The sequence below is a fragment of the Sapajus apella genome, unplaced genomic scaffold, assembly GCF_009761245.1.
Source record: "Sapajus apella isolate SASKATOON/1434 unplaced genomic scaffold, GSC_monkey_1.0 scaffold46, whole genome shotgun sequence".
In the NCBI taxonomy this organism is placed as follows: domain Eukaryota; kingdom Metazoa; phylum Chordata; class Mammalia; order Primates; family Cebidae; genus Sapajus; species Sapajus apella.
Window position 1 is genome coordinate 18367484 of NW_022436986.1, and position 20005 is coordinate 18387488.

General features: G+C 37.3%; 1 protein-coding gene across 9 annotated transcripts in view; it reads right to left on the minus strand.

Moving 5' to 3' along the window:
- The window catches only part of PTBP3 (polypyrimidine tract binding protein 3), a 116662-nt gene that overhangs the window by 35288 nt on the left and 61369 nt on the right, over positions 1-20005 (minus strand). For all 9 annotated transcript variants that reach the window (XM_032240364.1, XM_032240362.1, XM_032240361.1 and 6 more), the window contains 2 exons: positions 14545-14691; positions 8909-9073 (listed from right to left, as the gene is read on the minus strand). In XM_032240364.1, coding sequence (XP_032096255.1) covers positions 8909-9073; positions 14545-14691 — 312 coding nt within the window. The remainder of the gene's footprint in view (positions 1-8908; positions 9074-14544; positions 14692-20005) is intronic.

Below are 20005 nucleotides of genomic sequence, written 5' to 3' on the forward strand. Positions count from 1 at the left end.
TCTCAAACCCCCAGGCTCATGTGATCCACCCACCTTGGCATTCCAAAGTGCTGGGATTACAGGTGTGAGCCACCACACCTGGCCTTGCTTTCTAATTCTCAAATAGAATGCTCAAGAATAACTACCCTTCCCTGATAGTCTAATGGTTAGGGAAAAAACATGAAAGAAAGAATATTCTAAAGCACCGGTAATGAAAGAAAAATAGATAAACTGGACTACATCAAAATTAAACACTTCTGTGCATCAAAGGAAACCATCAACAGAGTGAAATCAAATCATGTATATGATAATGGGTTAATATCCAGAATATATAAAGAACTCATGCAATTTCAACAATACAAACAATGCAACCCAAAAATAGGTAAAGGACTTGAATGGACATTTCTCCAAAAAAAAAAATCAAACAGCCAATAAGCCCACAAAAAGATGGGGCTTATTATCAATATCATTAATCATTAGAAAAATGGTAATCAAAACTACATATCACCTAACTTCCATTAGGATAGTTACAAAAATTTTTTAAACCCATAAAATAACAAGTATTGGGGAGGATATGAAGAAAATGGAACCACCATGCACTGTTGGTAGAAATGGAAAATGTTACAGCCACTATGGAAAAAGTATGACCTTTCCCTAAAAAAAGAACAATAGAACTACCACACGATCCAGCGATTCCATTTCTGGGTATATAGTCAAAAAACGGAAAGCAGGAACTCAAAGAGATACGCATATACCCATGTGCACAGCAATATTATTCAAATTGGCCAAAACAGGAAGCAACCAAAGTGTTCATCCACGAATAAATAAACAAAATATGATATATATACCTACAACCAAGTATTATTCAGCCTTTTTCAAAAGGAAGGAAAACTCTGAACATGGACAAACCTTCAAGACATAATGCCAGATGAAATATGCCAGTCACAAAAGCACAAATACTGCATGAGGAACCTAAAGTAGTCAAACTCACAGAGACCGAAAATAGACCGGTGATTGCTGAGGGGGGAGAGCAGATGAATAAAGAGTTCTGTTTAATGGCTAAGGGAGTTTCAGTTTGGGAAGATAAAAAAAATTCTGGAGACGTGGTATTTGGTGATGGTTGAAAAACAATGTGAATGTTCTTAATGTCACACTGAACTATATAATTAAAAATAGTTAAAATGGTAAATTTTTTGTTATATATATTTTTTTACCACTTAAATCACTTATGGCAAGACATGAATCAATCTATGTATTATACCTGCATCAACTCCATGTTTTCTCTCAATAGAGTAACATTAGACTTTAAAAAAAAGGTTGGGGATGTAATATAAAAACTGTCTGACCTCCCTTCTTCATTCCAACAGCCCAGGTAGTGTTCTAAATTATAAGTCAGATTATATTTTCCCCTGTTTAAAATCCTTTACTACCTCCCCATTATCTACATGGTAAAACCTAAACTCCTTGGTATAACGTAACACTCTTGCCCTGGTTTACCTCTGCAACCTCACTTCCTGACATTTCTTACATCACATTACTCTATTTACATAAACAATATGTAGTTGCCTATAGTTCTCCAAATTTACCAAGTGATTTCAGATTTCTACGCCCATATATGAGGACTCTCCCTTTTCCTAGAAATCTGTTTAACAGCGTAAGCCTTCATTTATCTTTTCCAAAATTCAGCTCAGGGAACAATGCTACCACAAATTCTCAGCCCACCCCAAATTCCTGTAGAATTATTTTTCCCAAGTAGTGTCCACTTTTTGGTTTTATATAAGGATTATCTTACTGTTGTACTTCGACTCTACTATAAATTTATTTATATATTTGTCTCCTTTAATTAGACTGAAAGCTCCTTGAAGAAATATACCTTGTCTTAATCATTTCTGTATCATTAAATACAATTCCTGGCACGTAAGAGATACAGACTAAAATGCTTATTATTAACTGATAAAGAATTATAATGAGACCTGGTTGGAGAATTACAGCAATATGCAAATTTTTTTTTTTCCTTTTTAAGAGACAGGGTCTCACCCTGTCACCCATGCTGGTATGCAGTAGCGCCATCATAATTCACTATAACCTTGAACTCCTGGGCTCAAGCAATCCTTCTGCCTTAGTCTCCTGAGTCCTACAGGTGCACACTACCACACATGGCTAATTTTCACATTTTTTTGTAGAGATGAGGTCTCGCTACCTTACCCAGGCTGGTCTGAAACTCCTGACTTCATGTGATTCTCCTACCTTAGCCTCCCAGGGATTACAGGCCTACTGGGATTATAGGCATGAGTTACTGTACCCAGCTGGCAATATATTTAACTTTTTTTCCTTTTTTTAAAACTGTTTTTAAATTTTTATTAAAAACAAACGAACAAAAAAAAAAACACTTCTTTTCACGCCAGTAAGTCAGGAATTTTAAAAAATAATGAATATTCTTGATATAAAATATCTCATTAGTGAAGGAATAAAAACACATAATTTGCTCTAAAATTTGGAAAAATTATATACTAAATTATGCTATATAACTTAACTTCCACTTACCTTTCAGATTTTGTTATGTTTACTTTCCTTCTCTCATTTAACTTCAACAATGACCTGAAGTACATCCTCACTGACAGCCTGGTGTTTTGCTGTGTGGTTTTTATCTGAATGTGCTAAGAGAATAGAACTTGCCTAAATGGGCTAACCATGAATAGCACTCTAGTCCCCTGGATTATATTCACTGAGAGAGGAGCTACAAAAATCAATCTGACACTTCTGAATAAAGTAACTGGGCACCAACATCAGGTAATCCAGGAATGCCTGAGGTGTGACTTTTAACACCTTTTTATAATTATCAAAATAGTAAATTTTAAAGAGATTTGATATCACAAAATAAAATTCAGGAAAGTTTGATACATACGTATCTATTTTTAGGAATTATAAGGTCTTTGATTCTGTTTCCCTAATATATTTTGCTGCCAAAAATACAAATGCCCAACTCTATATGCCTCCTGTGAATTTTAATCTTTCAGACTACAACATAGGACTAAAAAGATACTAAAGATCAAATTCTGATAAAATTCATCTTCAGTGATTTTTATAAAGGTAGAATTTGTCAGAAACTGAAAATGTCCACTAGTATGCACTTATAAAAAGTGTATTCATGGCTGGGCGCGGTGGCTCACGCCTGTTAATACTAGCATTTTGGGAGGCCAAGGTGGGCAGATCACCTGAGGTCAGAAGCTTGAGACCAGCCTGATCAAAATGGTGAAACCCCACCTCTACTAAAATACAAAAATTAGCTGGGCATGGTGGTGGGCACCTGTAATCCCAGCTACTCAGGAGGATGAGGCAGGAGAATTGCATGAACCCAGGAGGTAGAAGTTGCAGTGAGCCAAGATTGTGCCACTGCACTCCAACCTGGGCGACAAGAGCTAGACTCCCAACTACAAACCAAAAAAAAAAAAAAAAATAGTATGCATTTACATTAGAATTTTTTTTTTTAGCATCAAGCACATTGGCCACAACTTATTTATAAAGGTTTTTGTAACCTATGAAGTAGTAAGATTTAAGAACCAGAATTTCACATTACTAGGATTGACTCTTTTATTTAGTACCATAATGTCCAGCTTTCATAAGTTATTTTTATTACAATTCAAAAAGACTGGTCCTTTGTCCTGAAGAGATTCATCTACTGGACATTTAAAAACCATTCCCATGTATAACAGTACTCAGAAGTGATGGATTACATGAGAACACTGTTATGAGCTACTGCTTTCATGCAAAAAGACACTTTTTAATATGTAGGATTGAGCATATACATAATGACAGTTGAATTCTTTCTATCTACAAATATTCTGAGATGATGTCGTCCAGTTCAATGGCTTTAATTACCACACCTACGCTGAAGGTTTCCAAATCTCCAGCCCGAATTCTTCTCCTGAATCCAGACTTAATTTCCATTTATCATCTCCCACTTTAGTATCTAATAGGTGTCTTAAGTTAACATGTTCAAATCAAACTCTTGATTCCTGCCCTACCTCCAAACCCCTGCCCCAAATCTTTTTTTGTGTTTCTGCTTTTATTATTATTATTATTACTATTATTTCTTTACCTCAGTCTTTATATCTTAGCTCCATTTTACCAGAGGCTCAGGTCCAAAATCTGGGAGGCATTCTTGATTCCTCCCTTTCTCTTCAGAACCACATCTAATCAATCCAGCAGCAAATCTTTCAAAATATACCCACAAAAGCCCTGCATGGTAGCCCGTACCTATAGCCCCAGCTTCTCAGGAGGTGGAAGGATTGCTTGAGGCCAGGAGTTTACGGCCAGCCTCAGCAACATAGCAAGACCCCATCTCTAATTTAAAAAAAAAAAAAAAATCTATTATCACCACTGCCAGTGCCTATGCCCTCACCCAGGCCACCATCATCTCTCATTTGAAGTAGGACAACAGCCTCCATTTAACCCTACACAGCTTATTCTTTTTGGGGGCGGGGAGACAGGGTTTCACTCTGTCACCCAGGCTGGAATGCAGTGGCACAATCTCGGTTCACTGAAACCTCCACCTCCTGGACTCAAGCTATCCTCCCATCTCAGCCTCCCGAGTAGCTGAGATACAGGCATGTACTAATATTTTGTATTTTTGGTACAGATGGGGTTTTGCCATATTGCCCAAGCTGGTCTTGAACACCTGAACTCAGAGGATCCACTGGCCTCAGCCTCCCAAAGTGCTGGGATTACAGCCGTGAGCCACTGTGCCCGGCTACAATTTATTCTTAACACAGCAACGAGAGTGATTCTGTTAAAATATAAATGACATAATCTCGCTGTTCTACTCAAAATCCTCCAATGGTTTCCCATCTTACCCAGTATAAGAAATTATAAAAGCTTTGCATCATCACTGCTCTGATGTCATCTCACATAGGGCTTTCTTACTCTCTCCATTCCAGTGACACAACAAGCACACACACTTCCACCTTAGGCACTTTCCATCTCCTGTTCTTTCTGACTGGATCATTATTTCTTCACAAACATACATAACTTTATATCCTGTAAGCCTCTGCTCAAATATCATATTGGAATGACTTTCCCTAACTTCCTTCATCTAAAATAGCATCAATCCCATTTCAGTCACTCTCAATTCCCTTACCATGAGCTAAAAGGAACACTAGTTTCTATAGATGTTAGACAGCAGTTGAGCCAGAGCCAATTTTCAGCAAATAATATGCTAAAATAATTTGCTAATTAGTTATAACAGATACAACCAACTCCACAATTCTGTATATTCCCCTACCATAATATTCATCACATTTTATGCCATTATTTATGAAATTAGTGTCTTACCCATAAAAGTACAAGAGAAAGAACCAGTTTCTTACATTGCTCTTTACTAGCATTTGATCAATAGAGCTAACACTTCTTGGGCCGGGCGCAGTGGCTCACGCCTGTGATCCCAGCACTTTGGGAGGCCGAGGCGGGTGGATCACGAGGTCAAGAGATCGAGACTATCCTGGCCAACATGGTGAAACCCTGTCTCTACTAAAAATACAAAAATTAGCTGGGCATGGTGGCGCACGCCCGTAGTCCCAGCTACTCGGGAGCCTAAGGCAGAAGAACTGCTTGAACCTGCAAGGCAGAGAGGTTGCAGTGAGCCGAAATTACACCACTGTACTCTAGCCTGGTGCCTGGTGACGAAGCAAGACTGTCTCAAAAACAAAACAAAACAAAACAAACAAACAAAAAACAAACAAACAAAAAAAACACTTCTTGGGCACTTAATTCTTTTTATTGTTATTTTATTATATTTTTTGAGACGGAGTCTTGCTCTGCTGCCCAGGCTGGAATGCAGTGGCACGATTTCAGCTCACTGCAATCTCAGCCTCCTGGATTCAAGTGATTCTCCTGCCTCAGCCTCTAGAACAGGTAGGAATACAGGTATGTGCCACCATACCAGGATAATTTTTTATATTTTTAGTAGAGATAGGGTTTCACCATGTTGGCCAGGCTGGAGTTGAACTCTTGACCTTAAGTCATTCACCCGCCTTGGCTTCCCAAAGTGTTGGGATTACAGGTGTGAGCCACCACACCCGACACCTTCTTGGGCACTTAATATGTATCAGGCACTATCCTATGTAATAAGTACTTTAAATATATTAACTCATGTAATCCTCGCAATGAAAAAATAAGAACACCATCTTCATTATAAAGAAAACAGAAACAGAAGCGGTAAGTTACTTGCCCAACGCTACAGAGGCAGTCGAGTCAGGATTCAAACTAGCTCCAGACCCTGTATCTGTAACCATTATGCCAGACTGCCTCTTGGTTGGCTAATGGCATAGAGTGCCAGGGGCGAGGGCTTGCTTAATGTAATTGGATTAAAGCTCCCTGAGGAAATAACATTTGAGCTGAGAGCTGAATGATGTCAATCCTGCCAGGTGACTACCTGCGTAAAAAGTGTTCCCGGCCTAAGAAATACAAGCTAGAAATGGACTTAGGACAGAACTAAGCATCAGAATAGGGAGGGAGGAAGGGACAGTGCCAGAAAAGACAGGTGTTAAATAAGCAGAAAAGTGTTAGGTAACGAAGATAAAGAGATGGGGGAGAAGTCAGCATTTGGGGGCCTTCATAAGGAGTTGGTTTTATTTCAATAGCAGTGGTAAAGAGGGCTAAACAAGGGAGTGCTATAGCTGAAAGACTCAGAGTCCTAACCCAGCAGTTGCTATTGAGGACACTCAGAATTAGTCCTCCTCACCTTCAGGTCTCTTGAGGGAAAAACAAAATTTGTTACTGTGGTCAGGGAGATGATACATGGAATGATAAGACAGGACCACATGACGATAGCTAAACTTGCAGCTGGCTGAGAGCAGTGTTGGGACATAGGCACAAGAACATTTTTTATAAAAGAGTGTAAGTTAGCAATGGCTACAATGTTACAGTAGCAACCTGGAACAAACACTGCTGAAGATCACATTAGTCTTCAAGGCCACTTTGTGGGATAAACAGAAGAGAAGAAAATCCACAAGAACCGTGAAACCAATCACTTAAGCAAAGGCTAAACCCTTTCATAAGGCAACCGTGGCTCTGGATACCATTGCTCAAGTCCTCCTTAGGACATGCTTCACAAATGTATATGTTTTTAAAATGGTAACTCAGAAACCTATCAAAGGGGAACACAATAGGCCTACTCAATGGCATATTTTAATATATACGAGCATGGCACAAAACTTTACTAAGAAATGTGTCTGAGCTCTACTGCCAATCGGTACAAGGACTGTGGGAAAGCAATTGAACTTCTAAGTACCCTAGCTTCTTTTTTTTTTTTTTTTTTGGCAGCGGAGTTTCGCTCTTGTTTCCCAGGCTGGAGTGCAATGGCGCGATCTCGGCTCACCGCAACCTCCGCCTCCTGGGTTCAGGCAATTCTCCTGCCTCAGCCTCCTGAGTAGCCTGGATTACAGGCACGAGCCACCATGCCCAGCTAATTTTTTGTATTTTTTAGTAGAGACGGGATTTCACCATGTTGACCAGGATGGTCTCGATCTCTTGATCTCGTGATCCACCCGTCTCAGCCTCCCAAAGTGCTGGGATTACAGGCGTGAGCCATCGCGCCTGGCCTGCCCTAACTTCTTTATCTGTAAAATGTGAGCCTAGAGTAAGATGCATTTCAATTCTTACATATACAAGCACACACAACCCCCTATGACTCTGCACATACTACAAACCCAAAGGCATGACTCTGTTAAATGAAAATAAGCAAGGGATGTGTTGTAGTATTTTAATATGTGGGTTGATAAGTGTAATGAAATGAAATCAATATATAGCTAAAGAGGACAGAAACTGACTAAACTTTGGGGCTATATGTCAAATATTTATATTCACAGATTACCAAATAACTGTATATTACATTTTGAAGGTATACATATATAGAAAGAGAGTATTAGTAAACATTCAAAAACAAAACATTGGAAATTACATCAGGAAGCTTCAATTCTAACTGGCTCTTCAATTATTCTCTACAATATTCAATACTTGCCAATTATTTGGGTTTTGAATTTATTTACTACAAAATTATGAAACTAGTTGATCTTCAATTCTTAAATTCTACGTATTACTCACCATGATTTGTTTTATCAAGGAAATTTAGATATATCAATGGGTAGTGTATGAAGCTTAGGTGGGGCATCAGTCAATGGCATATTCATATTACACAAGAAGACTTATTACACACTTTTTCTTTAGAATTTTTAAATCAGTAATAAATGTAAGAAGTAGTCAACAGAAATAAATTAGTTGTACTCAATAGTGACATTACTTTCTAATGAATAAGTACTACCTGGACTTTTCACAGTATCCTATGCTTTGTTCATTTTCATGCTTACCTATAAGAAAAAAATCAATATGTTTTACACCCTTTTTAATCATTATTCAAGTTAGAAAAAGGAGGCTGTCAAAAAGATACCTCTAACTGATACTATTTCTTGTATGAAACACAATGATAAAGATTTTTTTCACTATTTAAACAAATATATCAGCTAGTGCAGTGGCTCACGCCTGTAATCCCAGCACTTTTGGGAGGTTGAGGTGGGTGGATCAGAAGGTCAAGAGATCAAAACCATCCTGGCCAACATGGTGAAAACCCTGTCTCTACTAAAAATACAAAAATCAGGTGGGCATGGTGGCATGCACCTGTAGTCCCAGTTACTCGGCAGGCTGAGGCAGCAGAAACACTCGAACCTGGGAGGTGGAGACTGCAGTGACCTGAGATCTTACCAATGCACTCCAGCCTGGCAACAGAGCTAGACTCCACCTCAAACAACAACAACAACAACAACAAAACACAAATATATCAACCAAAACCATTAAGCTAAAAAACTTAGATATAAAACTTCACAAGTTTCAGAGGCCATACTTGACAATTTTCTTAAGAGTATTTATTCCTCCTTACCTGATGAAGAACTTCCAGAGTAACAGGGTAAAAGAGGTTTTCAATAATTATTCGAAGCACAGGGCTCTGCCCAGGTAGGACTGTGCCTTCATTGGAAGGACCTCCAGAAAGGGCCAGGCTTCCTGACTGGACGGCACTGACAGCCTGCAGTGCAGCTTGGGCTCGCTATAGAACAACCCAGAATGAGAACTTTTGATTAAACAGACGCATTATATGAATCCTAAAATTTCGTTGACATAAAACACTATGAAGCAATATAGCTAAGTAAAACAAGATTTATCTACTTTGTCTAGAGGTACATATTCTAGATTTGTAATCAGTCAACAAAGACCTGCCCGCTTACCATAATGACACAGTATTTTTAAAAGGTGCTTAAATTTACTTGAAGAAAAAAAACACATGGAGAAAAAGAGAACATTTGGATATAATTTTTATTTTCTAATTTTCAAAAGACAATGAGGGAAGAAATATGAAAGCAACATTAAAGACTATGGCATGGGATGTTTATACCCAAGCAAGAGTAGGCAAGACAGGCTTCTAAACAGTCTTCACTAAATGGAACCAGGGCACTCTAAAAGAAGAGCTGGTTCTAGAACTGGGACCCAGAAATCACAAGATGAGTATAAAACATTTTTGTTTTGTGGCAGGGGGAGGGAACATCGGTCAGAATGCAAGGAAATGTTCAAAGAATGATAGGGATATTCCAAAGGACATAGAAACCAGCTTGAAGGAGCCTGCACTGGCCAAATATAGGACAATTTGTGTATCAAAATACTAGCAACTATTAAAAACAAAAAACCCATCAAATAACATAGGAAACCTTTAGTCCATACTCTCATAAATTAACAGCTGATGAGGAACAGTATGTTTACATAGTCTTAAAGTACCTTCCCACAACATGCTACTCTTTCCCCTTTGTAAGTAGTAACTTTATAGTTGAGAAGGCTGGCAAACACCACCCTAATCAAGTGATCAAAGAGCCCATCATTACTAACACAGCAAATGGAAATTTTATCCTGTAATGAAAAGAGCATTATTTCTGTGATGCTCTGTCAAAGACAGATATTCTCAATTGAATCACAAGGAAATGTCAAATTCAAATTGAAGGATATTCTTGAAAATAAATTGCTTATAATTTTCAACGGGGTCAAGGTTATGAAAGGCCTTAAAAGGTAAATTAAGAAGGTATTACTATTAAATGGAAATGTGATCCTAACTGAATCCTTCTGCTATAAACAAAAATTATTTGGGTCAAATGGCAAAACTTATACATGGGGTATGAGAAATGGAGGGAACTTATGTATCAATGCTAACTTCCTAATGTTGACTGTTGTACTCTGGTTAACAAAAGAATGTCCTTGTTTGTAGGAAATGCACACTAAAAATATTGGACAGGAAAGAAGGACCAGAGTGACAACTTATTCTCAAAAGGCTCAAGAAATCAAAACTTCTTTGTACTATAACAGAAACTTTTTTCTAACTTTGTGATTCTCTCAAAATGTAAACCAACTATTATCATCATCTTTGGAGCCACAGAGCAAGATCCTGTCTCAAAAATAAAATAGAATAAGTGTGTCTGATGCTAAAAATTATGAAAAAGCAGAACTCCTATCATGGAAAATAATTTTAAAATGGGTAACAAACTCTCTGAAATAGTTAAATTACGAAAGGAAATAATAGCAGTAGTATGATCAGGAAAACAGATTTAATTAATATGGGATAAGAAGTAATGTATACGTCATATAAAATTTTTAAATGCCTGGAAAATGTAAAAAAGACATTTCTCAGACTGAGAAGATGAAAATTAACATACAATAAAAAATGCGCAGATCTTGCAAAGTGTTAAGTTTGATGGCTTTTTAGAGAAAATCCTTCTACGGTCATCTCATGGCAGATTTATAAACTTTCATCCACAAGGTCAAGAAAAACCAATACAATAATGACTGCCATTAACACAACCATTTCTCAAATGCTGTATCTCATATTATCATCTAAATTTTACAGTTGTAATTTTAGTTTAAATCAAGGAAACAAAAACACTTAATATTCACCTGATCTTCTGTCAATAAGTCCATAAACTGGAAAAGTAATGTGCATATTTTGGGATAGACTGCTATTCAGAGAACAAAAAGGAATGAAACACTCATCTATCAGCTTTCTGGGAATGTCAGAATAAAAAGACATTATAGTACTTTAAAAATATCAAACAGGTAATGTAACTTTGATGTCAGGTTTGATGTAGGAGTTTGAATTTTAAAAATTAATGTGTTTTTCCCAATTATGCTCAGTCTAAAATAAAAATAAAAAATAAAAAACGATTATTGTATTTTATCAAACATCAACGCATAAAAATTGTACAAAAGCGGGCCGGGCGCGGTGGCTCAAGCCTGTAATCCCAGCACTTTGGGAGGCCGAGGCGGGTGGATCACGAGGTCAAGAGATCGAGACCACCCTGGTCAACATGGTGAAACCCCGTCTCTACTAAAAATACAAAAAATTAGCTGGGCATGGTGGCGTGTGCCTGTAATCCCAGCTACTCAGGAGGCTGAGGCAGGAGAATTGCCTGAACCCAGGAGGCGGAGGTTGCGGTGAGCCGAGATCGCACCATTGCACTCCAGCCTGGGTAACAAGAGTGAAACTCCGTCTCAAAAAAAATAAATAAATAAAATAAAAAAATTGTACAAAAGCAACAAGATGGAAAAAGTATTGGGAAGAAATGAAGTCTATCTAAGAATAAACTAGGTCATTTAGGCTGGCTTTGGTTAACAAGCAACTGGGATTTCTCACTGTTTCTCTTTGGAATAATCCAATCTTTGAGAGTTATTAAATTGTTTTTTCTTCTTCTAGATTTATACTAACATATTTGGGAATCACACTAATGAGAAAACTGCAGGAGTTACATGAAGGAAAATTTAAAACTCTACTGAAAGACATAAAAGAAAACAAACAAAACTTCCTCCTTAAACGAATCAGAGTAACATAATTAATTTGCATAATTAATTATCTCAAATTAATCTATAACATCAACCCAATTCCAACTGTGTTTTTTGAGGGACAAGAGTTACTAAAATAATTTCAAACTTTATCTGGAGAAATAGGCAAAATATTCAATCAGTTAATTTCTGAAAAGAGAGTAAGAAATAAGGTCTTGCCCTACCATATATTAAATCTTAGGGGCTCCTAGCACTTTGGGAGGCAGAAGAGGGTGGATCACCTGATGTCAAGTTCCAGACTCCTGACATTGTATTTTTAGTCTCTATTAAAAATATAAAAATTAGCCCGGCGTGGTGGTGGGCACCTATAATCCCAGCCAAGATGGTGCCACTTCACTCCAGCCTTGGCGAAGAGCAAAATTCCACGTCCCCCCACCGCCCGCAAAAAAAATAAAATAAAATAAGCCTTAGGGCACAGATGCAGGAATGGAATCCAAGCTTTTGGAATTCAAAAGGCAGTCAAGGTTAATAGCATGTGAGCTCACACACACGAGAGTGCAATGTATAAGCAGAATACATAGGAAGGTTAGACAGGAGTGCGAGTGAGTGTGTGTGTGTGCATGTGTGTACATATGATCAGCAGGCATAGTGTGTGTATGGAAAACTAATATATGATAAAGGACAAGTTTCACATTAGTGCGTAATAAATGAGTTATTCAAAAATAATGCAGGAGAAACTAGTCTCTTAGAGTAAAAAAAGACTGAAGCCCTACCCTCATTCCCCACATCCAAAAAATTCCTAGTAGACATAAGAACCATATGAAAGAAAACATAAGTAGATTATTTTTTAAATTATTAATTATTAGAAGAAAACATATGTAGATTCTTTTTTTAATCTTGGTGTACTAGGTCTTTCTTAGCATGGTACCAAAGTCAGACTGTATTATTACATCCTAAGAGATTTGACTATACATATAAAAATATTTAAAAATTCATAGAGACTGAAGGTAGAATGGTAGTTGCCAGAGGTGAGAGGGAGAAAGGAATAGGAAGTTACCGTATGATGGATGGAGTGTTTCAGTTTGAGGTGATGAGAAATGGCATCTAGAGATGGAGTGTGCTGGTGACTATACAACAATGTGAATGCACTTAATGCCATTAAACTACATTTTAAAGTGACTGAAATGGGAAATTTTATGTCACGTATATTTTACTATGATTTTTAAAATGGGGAAAATGGCACTAACAGAAATCCGTTTAGGCATTTTACAAATTGTCAAGTAAAAGTAAAAAATAAGATATAATTACTCATCTACCTATTAAAGACTAGAAAGCCACTTGCTCATCCATTATATTGGTGGGACTCTAAGCATATAATCTCTACAGAAAGCAATCATGCAACATATGTCAAAATTTAAAAGAGGCACATGCTTTGTCCTGGCAATTTCATACACATACACTGGAATATACATTGTATTGTACGGCAATACACATTTTATTGGATTGGAATATACACTGGAAACAACTTCAGTGTATATCAAAAAGAAATTGGACAAATTACAACTCTCCTATACAAGGGAGCATTATAGTCATTAAAAGCTGATGAGACAATGCTGTATTTGTTGTAATAAACCCATGTCCATAATATCACACAGAAAAATAGATTTCAAAACATTTTGTATAAAATTAGATATATAGACACTAGTTATTAGTTATCTCTGGGTAACTGGATTGGTTTTGGTTCTTTTCTCTTTTTTTTTGATTGAACAGTGTACCATAAGCATGTATCTGATATACAATTTGTAATGACAACTTTAAAAAAAAAAAAAAAAAGTCTATTCTTTTTTAAAACACCTAATATTGTATTTATTATAAGTTTATATAGTTTATTATATGCCATTAATATTGCCTAAAGTAAGTTAAGGATTGTATGCAGTAAATGTCGCTGTTTCAAACAATGTGGATAACTAATTTAATCTCAGCAGCTTACATTATACTGCCTTTCAACACAAAATCAGGGAGCTGGAGGAGTTCTTTGTCTAGAGCAAGAATACAGAGGCCAAACATGCCCTTAAAATCATAATTTAAAAAAAAATACTTTCTTAAAATGTATTTATTTTGTGGATAAAGATTTTCTCTCCTTAAATAACTCCAAATTATACTATTTTTAACCACTTAAAAATCAACATGGAAAGACACAAAAGACTCAATGGTTAGCTACACCAAAGTAACAGAAAAATGGGTAAGAAATGTTGCTATGCTACATTTCACATTCATCTTAAGGAGTCAAAAACCATTTAATGAACAATTCTAAACCAATTCTTATTAATGTCTTAAGTTCCATTACTTAATATCCCACAATTTCTCAATGCCTTTGTTACAGTCTATAAAAAGATGATTGAAATGAACGATTTCCAAAAGTTCCTTCAGATCTGAGATTTTAAGGTGTATATAACAATAAATATTTTTTCCCCTTTTTTTATTGTGAAAACAGTTTCAAGAGAAAAAATGAACTTCTAATATGTTTCTAAATGGCACTGTTTTCTTATTCTTAAGAATTTGGGGAAGAATTTACATATACAGTTATCACTAGTAAAGTATCCTAAAATGATGAAAAACACATTCAGTTTTCTTCATCTGTAAAGTATCTAAGTTATACTATGTGTTCCTATATCTATTTTTAAAAACACCTTTAATACTTACAGCTTGATTAGGTAGATTGTCAGTCTTAAGTTCTCTGTGATTGGAATACTGAATATAAACAGGCTGGCTTCGAAGATGAGGAGTAATAGGAGTGTAATAATTCACCATAGTAACAGCAGCTTCCTCAGAAGCCATTTCTAAGAAAGCCTGCAATAAACACAAGAAGGTAAAGTGAAAGCTCACTGTTTTGAAAGACAAGAGATACGTTGCCATTCTAGCTTGCTCTAAACCCACGCATTCTCAAGTAAAATGGTATTACCTCCAAGGGGGGAAAAAGCCTTTGCTTCAAAATATCATGGATGTTAATTAGAAACATCTAAAAAGTTGGGTTCACTGAAGAACTTGAGAAGCCAGGCATGGTGGTTCACAACTGTAATTGCAAACACTTTGAGAAGAGAAGATAGGAGGACTGCTTGAGCCCAGGAGTTCAACACCAGCCTGGGCAACATAGGGAGAACCCATTTCTACCAAAAAATTTTAAAACTTAGCTGGGCATGGTGGCACATCCCTGTGGTCCTAGCGACTTGGGGCTGGGGGACGGGGTGGTGAGGGGCCGAGTAGGAGGACTGCTTGAGCCTGGGAGATTGAGGCTACAGTGATCCATGTTTGCACCACTGCACTCCAATGTGGGTAACAGAGTGAGAAACTGTCTCAAAGGATTTGTTAACTGCCAGTTGATTAAGTGATTTTATGTAAGTGAGTTTTTGGTTTTCCTTTTATTTGTTTCTTTTAAAATCTAGAAATAATTTAAAAGATCAAAATAAATGTGTACATCACCATTGTAAATGGATGCTTTCAGGGGTTGTGATTTAAGTTTATCATTAAAAATACTGAGGCTACGGCCGGGCATGATGGTTCACGCCTGTAATCCCAGCACTTTGGGAAGCCAAGGTGGGTGGATGATGAGGTCAGGAGTTTAAGACCAACCTGGCCAACATGGTGAAACCTCATCTCTACTAAAAATACAAAAAATTAGCCAGGCATGATAGTGGGTCTCTGTAATCCCAGCTACTCGGGCTGCTGAGGCAGGAGAATCACTTGACCCCAGGAGGCAGAGGTTGCAGTGAGACAAGATCTCGCCATTGCATTCCAGCCTGGGTGACTGAGCAAAACTCTGTTTAAGGAAAAAAACAGCTACAATACATAAACAGATACTAAACTTAATGGGGACAATTAGAGAGTAAAAGGGCTAAAAAGAGTCTTTAAGGGAACAGAAAGAAAAAAACTGAGAAAAAAACATTGAGAAACACTTCTCTAAAATACCCAGATTCTTAGAAGGGATGGGGCAAAACAGTTTGTTCTCCTTTCACTCTTTTTTAAAACAGCCATTTATAAATAAAATAGTGCATTCACTTTCCAGTTTTATTATCGCATACTTTACCAACATACATGATAGCAAGAAATGAGAACTAGCATGACATGGTAGAAAGGGAACCTGATTAATATCTATGCTTAGCTATGACAACTTAATCATTAACACCTCTGAGCCTTAGTTTCCTCATCTAAAACATGAAGCACTGCCTAACAGGATCTTTAAGTCTCTTCATAGCTCTAACATGAGATGAGTTTTAAGTGAAATGATTTTTAATTCTTGTTAGTTGAACTGTATGAGATTTTTCGGAATAAAACTACTAAACTCAGCTTCTGAAAAGCATCCCTGTAAAATGGTGATCAATACTCTGGTTTCTCTTCAAATGGCATAAATCTTTCACCTTTTACTCACATGACAGTGCACACTTTAGATTTGTCTTTTTAAGTATTTCTAGGAAGAAACAAGAAAAAAAAAAAAAAAACACATAAAACCAGTTAATTAAATGGTAATTTTCCAATTCCAAATCTTTTTTTTTTTTTTTTTTTTTGAGATGGAGTCTCACTCTGTCACCCAGGCTGGAATGCAGTGGCATGATCTCGGCTCACTGCAACCTCCGCCTCCAGGGTTCAAATGATTCTCCTGCCTCAGCCTCCTAAGTAACTGAGATTATAGGCATGCACCATCACACCTGGCTAATTTTTGCATTTTTAGTAGAGATGAGTTTTCACCACGTTTGCCAGGCTGGTCTCAAACTCCTGACCTCAAGTGATCTGCCCACCTCAGTCTCCCAAAGTGCTAGGATTACAGGCATGAGATATTGCGCCCAGTCTTAGGTTCCCTTTTAAGTATTAAGGCATTCATTAAAACAGACATGTACATATACGTCATATTTAATTCTGAGATACAGGCTGAGTATTCCTTATCCAAAATGCTTAGGAAGTGTTTTGGATTTCAGATTTTGTAGTATTAAATATTTGCCTTAGATACTTACCAGCTGAGCAATCCTAATTAAAAAATTCAGAATCCAAAGTGCTCCAGTGAGCATTTCCTTTGATTGTTATGGCACTCAAAAAGTTTCAGATTTTAGAGCACCTCGTTTTCAGATTAGAGATATTCAACCTGTATCAGAAAATAAGGCCAGGTGTTGTGGCTCACGCCTGTGATCCAAATACTTTGGGAGGCTGCAGCAGGCAGATCACTTGAGGTCAGGAGTTCAAGACCAGCCTGGCCAACATGGTGTAACTCCATCTCTACTAAAATCACACACAAAAAATTAGCCAGGTGTGGTGGCAGGTGTCTGTAATCCTAGCTTCTCGAGAAGCTGAGGCAGGAGAATCACTTGAACCTAGGAGGCAGAGGTTGCAGTGAGTCCGAGATCACACCAGTGAACTGCAGTGTACTCCAACCTGGGCAACAGAGCAAGACTCCGTCTCAAAAGAAAAGAAAATAGCTTATAATCTTCCAAATATGGAATATTTTTAAAAATAATGTATAAAGGATCAATTATTCAAATTATGGAAATCTGAGAACTTTCTACACTGAGTCAATATTAAGTCATTCAAGTGATTTGATATCTGTAGTCACTGTACTAATAGTAGATATCTGAAGAATGACTTGGGAAGAGCTGAGGTGGCAAAAGCCACTTGATATTTATATCTTACTGTAGACATAGTTTCCTCTTACAGGAATAAGATACTTACAAAGCTTTAGGTGGTAGATTTTGTCCCCCTATCTTAGTCTATTTTTTTTTTTTTTTTTTTGGAGACAGTCTCACTACAATGCAGTGCAGTGGCGAGATCTCAGCTCACTGCAACCTCCACTTCCTGGGCTCAAGCAATCCTCCCATCTCAGCCTCCCAAGTAGCTGGACTACAGGTGGGTGCCACCACACTTGACTAATTTTTTACAATTCTTATAGAGATGAGGTCTCACTATACTGCCCAGGGTGGTCTTGAATTCCTCAGCTCAAGTAATCCTCCTGCCTCAGCCTCCCAAAGTGGTGGGATTACAGGCTCAGTGAACCACTGGGCCCAGCCTCTGTCCCCCTATGTTAATGGTTAGTTAGAAAGATAAACTATAGACATTAACCATTCTGAGTCCTCAAAACCACCTGTAAGAACATCTCAAATTTAAAATGCAGAAACCATTCCTGATCCAAATCAACACAAATTTCTAGACAATCCAATTCCTTATTTACTACAGAAGAAGGTATTTATTTATTTATTCATTCATTCATTCATCCATCCAGTTTTTTAAGAGACAGGGGTCTTGATATGTTGCCTGGGCTGGAATGCAGTGGCTATTCACAGGCGTTATCTCACTACTGATCAGCACAGGAGTTCTGACCTGCTTGGGTTTTGATCCGGGCCCGTTCACCCTCCTTAAGCAGCCTGGATCATACTGATACCAGATCGGCTCAGTACACTACAGCTCAGAATGTTCAGACTCAAGCAATCTTTGAGGCAAGTGCCACCATACCCAGCCACAAGAGTATTTAATTAGCAAGCATTTATCAACCACTTCAAGTTATGTATAAAACATTTACAATTTATAAAATATTCATTTGTTAACAATAAACTTTACTGAACACATGAAATGGCAAATATCTCTAAATTAAAACTATTTCTTTGTTTATAATTACCTTGTCAAATGTTTCCACATAAAGTCTAGAAAAACAATATTAACTGGACAGATGTTAAACACAATGTATAACTGTACCAACCAAATGTAACAACTGAACCAATGAAATGCTCCACATGAACCACCAATGTTCTACAAAACAGTGATGTTAGCCATGTGACAGTGGATGAAACATCACAAATCAACCCACAATAAACAAAACTCTCCAAATAAATAAAAATTCCACCATTTTAAAAGAGCAAAATTGACTTCAAGTCATTTATACTATTTAAAAGGTAAAAATATCCATGATGCACTTTGAAGCCATTATCCACTTGTGTCAATAATGTATTTTTTCTAATTTTTCTAAGACAATAGGATAAAAATGATCAAGGCAGGAGAAATAGCTATGGCAACTAGCTAGTTTCTAACTAACTATATTTAAATCATCTTCCAACAAACAATTTGTAAACAATAATATTCACTGTTTGGGCATATTTCTGCAATCTCCTTTCTAAATGTTAAGAACAAACTCAATTTCTAACATCAGTCACATAAAGGAAAAGCTAAACAATGTATTTAGAATACATGATTCTTGTCACAGTATTTTCTTTCTTAAAGTATATAGAACCTAAAATTTCATATGTAAAAATAATGTTTTCCACAAGGAGTCCAGTAATTACTTACATTTTATTTAAGTATCTAGTCAAAAAATCCAATTTTCATAGTATGGAGTGGAGAGACAGCCAAAAGTCACTACCCAGAGGAAGGCTGGTAAAAATAATCCCCATTTGGCCCCCAACACTCCACCCTTCAGATGCCGTGGGAAAGGTTATCACTTATGAGTGGTTCTAGTGACTCAAATCAGAATCTCTTACTAAAAGTGTATTACTAAAAAGACATTTTCTAAACAGGATTTTTCATCAAAACACAAGCAATTAACATAACACGGTTATCTTACCGATAAGATAAACCCAGAACCAGTAGCAGAGACAAAGAAAATTATGATGTTGCCTGCTCGGCCTTTTACAGGCAGGTAGCCATTAGAAACGGCCTTGTTGTCTCTGTTCAAATCATACAAACCATACTATTCTCAATAGCAGCAATTGTTAAAGATCTAATTTGCATGAGGCCGGGCGCGGTGGCTCAAGGCTGTAATCCCAGCACTTTGGGAGGCCGAGGCGGGTGGATCACGAGGTCAAGAGATCGAGACCATCCTGGTCAACATGGTGAAACCCCGTCTCTACTAAAAATACAAAACATTAGCTGGGCATCGTGGCGCGTGCCTGTAGTCCCAGCTACTCAGGAGGCTGAGGCAGGAGAATTGCCTGAACCCAGGAGGCGGAGGTTGCGGTGAGCCGAGATCGCGCCATTGCACTCCAGCCTGGGTAACATGAGTGAAACTCTGTCTCAAAAAAAAAAAAAAAAAAAGATCTAATTTGCAGGAATGCACTGTCTCCAAAGGATTTAAGACAAATGTGGAACTACGACAAGGGCCAAATATTAAGGCATGTTACTTCTCCAAATGTTG